Source organism: Amblyomma mixtum, chromosome 3 (genome assembly GCF_055824585.1).
Source record: "Amblyomma mixtum isolate Tamu chromosome 3, ASM5582458v1, whole genome shotgun sequence".
Classification (NCBI taxonomy): domain Eukaryota; kingdom Metazoa; phylum Arthropoda; class Arachnida; order Ixodida; family Ixodidae; genus Amblyomma; species Amblyomma mixtum.
Window position 1 is genome coordinate 130,693,646 of NC_143014.1, and position 2,832 is coordinate 130,696,477.

The 2,832-nt window shown below is 45.0% G+C and overlaps 1 protein-coding gene across 1 annotated transcript; it reads left to right on the forward strand.

Annotated features, from left to right (window-relative positions):
* The first annotated feature begins 977 nt into the window (after window positions 1-977).
* On the forward strand, window positions 978-2,592 carry Trmt112 (tRNA methyltransferase subunit 11-2). The gene is made up of 4 exons (XM_089581156.1): window positions 978-1,225; window positions 1,303-1,404; window positions 1,771-1,863; window positions 2,388-2,592. The coding sequence occupies exons 1-4, from the start codon at window positions 1,148-1,150 to the stop codon at window positions 2,487-2,489; spliced, it is 375 nt and encodes a 124-aa protein (XP_089437282.1). The 5' UTR covers window positions 978-1,147; the 3' UTR covers window positions 2,490-2,592.
* Window positions 2,593-2,832: the final 240 nt, after the last annotated feature.

Genomic DNA, 2,832 nt, shown 5'->3' on the forward strand with positions numbered 1-2,832 from the left:
TCGCCCGTGCATTGACAACACAGGGATGCGCTTTTGAAAACCGGCAAAAAAGGCAACGCGTCGGGCTTTCTAAACTCTTAAGAGCTTGAAAACCAAGAACTGTTGCGCCGATAGTTCAATTTTTCTATGCTTCTTAAAACATACGTTGCACCCGTGTATTTCTCAGTGCTCCTAACACATTGTGTACTTCTGGTTCGTAGTCCGTGTTGTGGCCGTCTTTGTACGAAATATTCTCGAACAAACCGCGTACTCTGCTGTCCACCTAGGTTTTCGAAGGTAGACAATAACGTCGGGGAATGTAGAAATGCTTGCAAAAAGCTGATTGGTATCTGCCGTGTAGTACGGTATGTGTATTGTACTTTGCGCAACGACGTTCAGCACGCGAGTTTCGCAAAAACATGTTTACTCCGCTCGTAATTTCGTTCCCTCGCCGCTTTCGCACCTTTTCACTGTTTACAGAGTTACAATATAAGGTGACTGAGAATGACCATACTTGCGAATTTTTCAGGTGATGCCACCCGTCGGCAACACCTGCTGGTGCCGTGGTGCCGCAACAGGATCACCTTGAGCAGGAGGCCAGGAACCATCTTCCGCATCCCACGGCTTTGTTTATGTTGCACAAAATAAATGTTCTCATTTCACTAAAAACCTGGTGTCTTTTGTCGAGTGCTAATATTTGGCAAAGGCTGTGATGCAGCTGCGTTCATGGCTGGTCAAAAGCACTCGAAATCTATTTAATTATACGCTGCCAACGGCGCAGCGGGGCGCGGCGTATGCTAACATTCAAACCGGGCGCCCCTGAAACCGGAACCGGAAGTCGTCCCAGGCAGCGAGGCGCAGCGCATGCAGCCATTCAAACTGCGCGCGTTGAAATCGAAACCGGATGTTATGAGACTCCGCCCGCTTGGTGCGCTGCAGTCAAATGGGCCGCTGGGCCCTATGGGAGTGTCCGCTCTTTACCAATATCTTTCTCTATGGTGCGCGTGCGTATCCATGTGCGTACTCGTTGGTCTGTGTTCGGCGTGTTCACCCATGCTAGCGCTTTCGTAAGCAGTTTGGTGAACTGTCACTTGTAAACAGTGATTTGGTCTAGTTAATAGCTTAAAATCGGGCGGTGAAGTCGTAGTATTAGTTATCCAACGGCGACATGAAGCTGCTTACGCACAACATGATGACTTCTAAGTGCATAAAAGGAGTCAACACCGGTTTTCCTCTCGGCATTGTTGTAAGTCCGTTTTAACTCTGACTTATTCCTGTTTTAAAAGAACCCCGCGAAAACTTTTGTTTTCCTCTCTATTTCAGGCAAGCGAAACAAAGGTGATCTCTGTGGACTTTAATCCAGAGTTCGTGTGCCGCATGATACCCAAGTTGGACTGGGACGCCCTTTACCAAGCAGCCGAGAGCGTAAGCACGCTGGGTCTCCTAGCTAGCAGTTATGTCTTGTCCGGTATTTCTCTCGGGTTCCGTTGACCTGCTGCTTATTGAATAGCCCTTTTTTTTTTCTTCCACGCCTACGGCTGATTTAATCCGCGAAATGGTTGATGCGGCTGTGCTTTAATGCCCTTTGTCTATGGTGCCTTTCGTGCGCTTGTTACACGTGTTGGGCTAGAGCCTAACGTCGTGCTTGCTGCCTAACGTCGGATGCGAAACAAGCGCACGTGCTAAGGTCGTGTACGAGCATGGTGCGCGTACGAGCATGGTGCGCGTGATTTGAGTGCTACTCGTAGCTCACTGCGCTGCAGTTTCTCTAAGCGTTTGTATCTTCTCCAGATTGGCTGTGGTTCACATCTGCCGAAGACATTAGTGCCAGACTATGAGCACAACGAGGAATTTCTGAAGCAAGTCCATCATACATTGTTTGAGGTAAGTGGCCATGCTTCAACCAAGGATGGCTTCGTTGTCATAAAAGGCACTTGTGTGAGTGCTTGCATTTTGTACTGTTAGAATGCAAATAAGGTAATTGAGTAAGAGATTTTTCAGTGATGAAGCTTGTTACAGAACGATCACTCATCTTTCTCCTGGTTCATCATACTGTGTATGCTGGTCCACAAACACATTTTCTGTGCAGGATTAGATATCGGATCTTTTGCTAGCACAGGGTGACATATTTCAGTCATGCTTTCAGTGATAGATCTCGTACCTAAATACATGCTTGAATTGCAGTTGGTTATGTGCATGTTGCATGTTGATTGTATACAATGCTGTAAAGTGATACTAAGTTGTTATAAGCAAAATACGCTCCCAAAATCAAACCTACAGACAGGCTGAATTAGCATTTTGGGGCTGCTTGCATTGATAAGACAGGGCCAAGATTGAGACTGCAAATTTTTATTCCACAATTGAATGTCTGCCTCGTAGATCTTTATTATTTGTTTTACTTCTTTCAGGTGGAGGTTGTTGCTGGAGAGCTTGTATGCCCTGAAACAGGAAGGAAATTTCCAATTACCAATGGTATTCCAAACATGCTTTTGAATGAGGATGAAGTCTGAGAAACCCTTCTTGAGATGTGCCCTGCCATCCCTTTTGACAGCTGTCATTTCTTTCTTGTTGAAGTAAACAAAAATGTATATAAAATCTCCTACACAACTTGAACTTGGTCTACCTGTGTATTAATATCTCTTAATGACAGGATGGCTGGCCAACAGATTATTAAGTAGCTTGTCTGTTCATTAGTTAAAGAATTTCATTAATTGTAACTGTTAAAAACACCGTTTGCTTTTAGCATTAGCAGTGTGCTTTCTTTAGTATCAGGCAGAAAATTGTGAAACATCCAGTGACTTATGACTGCTCAAAATGAAAGGGAAAAGCAACATCCTTTAGCACAAACTGTAG

Bases quoted from the DNA above. Each gene is read 5' to 3' on its own strand.
- Trmt112 (XM_089581156.1), top strand. From the start codon at position 1,148: ATGAAGCTGCTTACGCACAACATGATGACTTCTAAGTGCATAAAAGGA. The intron at 1,405-1,770 runs GTAAGCACGCTG...TATCTTCTCCAG, and splicing joins TTTACCAAGCAGCCGAGAGC to ATTGGCTGTGGTTCACATCT. The intron at 1,864-2,387 runs GTAAGTGGCCAT...TACTTCTTTCAG, and splicing joins TCCATCATACATTGTTTGAG to GTGGAGGTTGTTGCTGGAGA.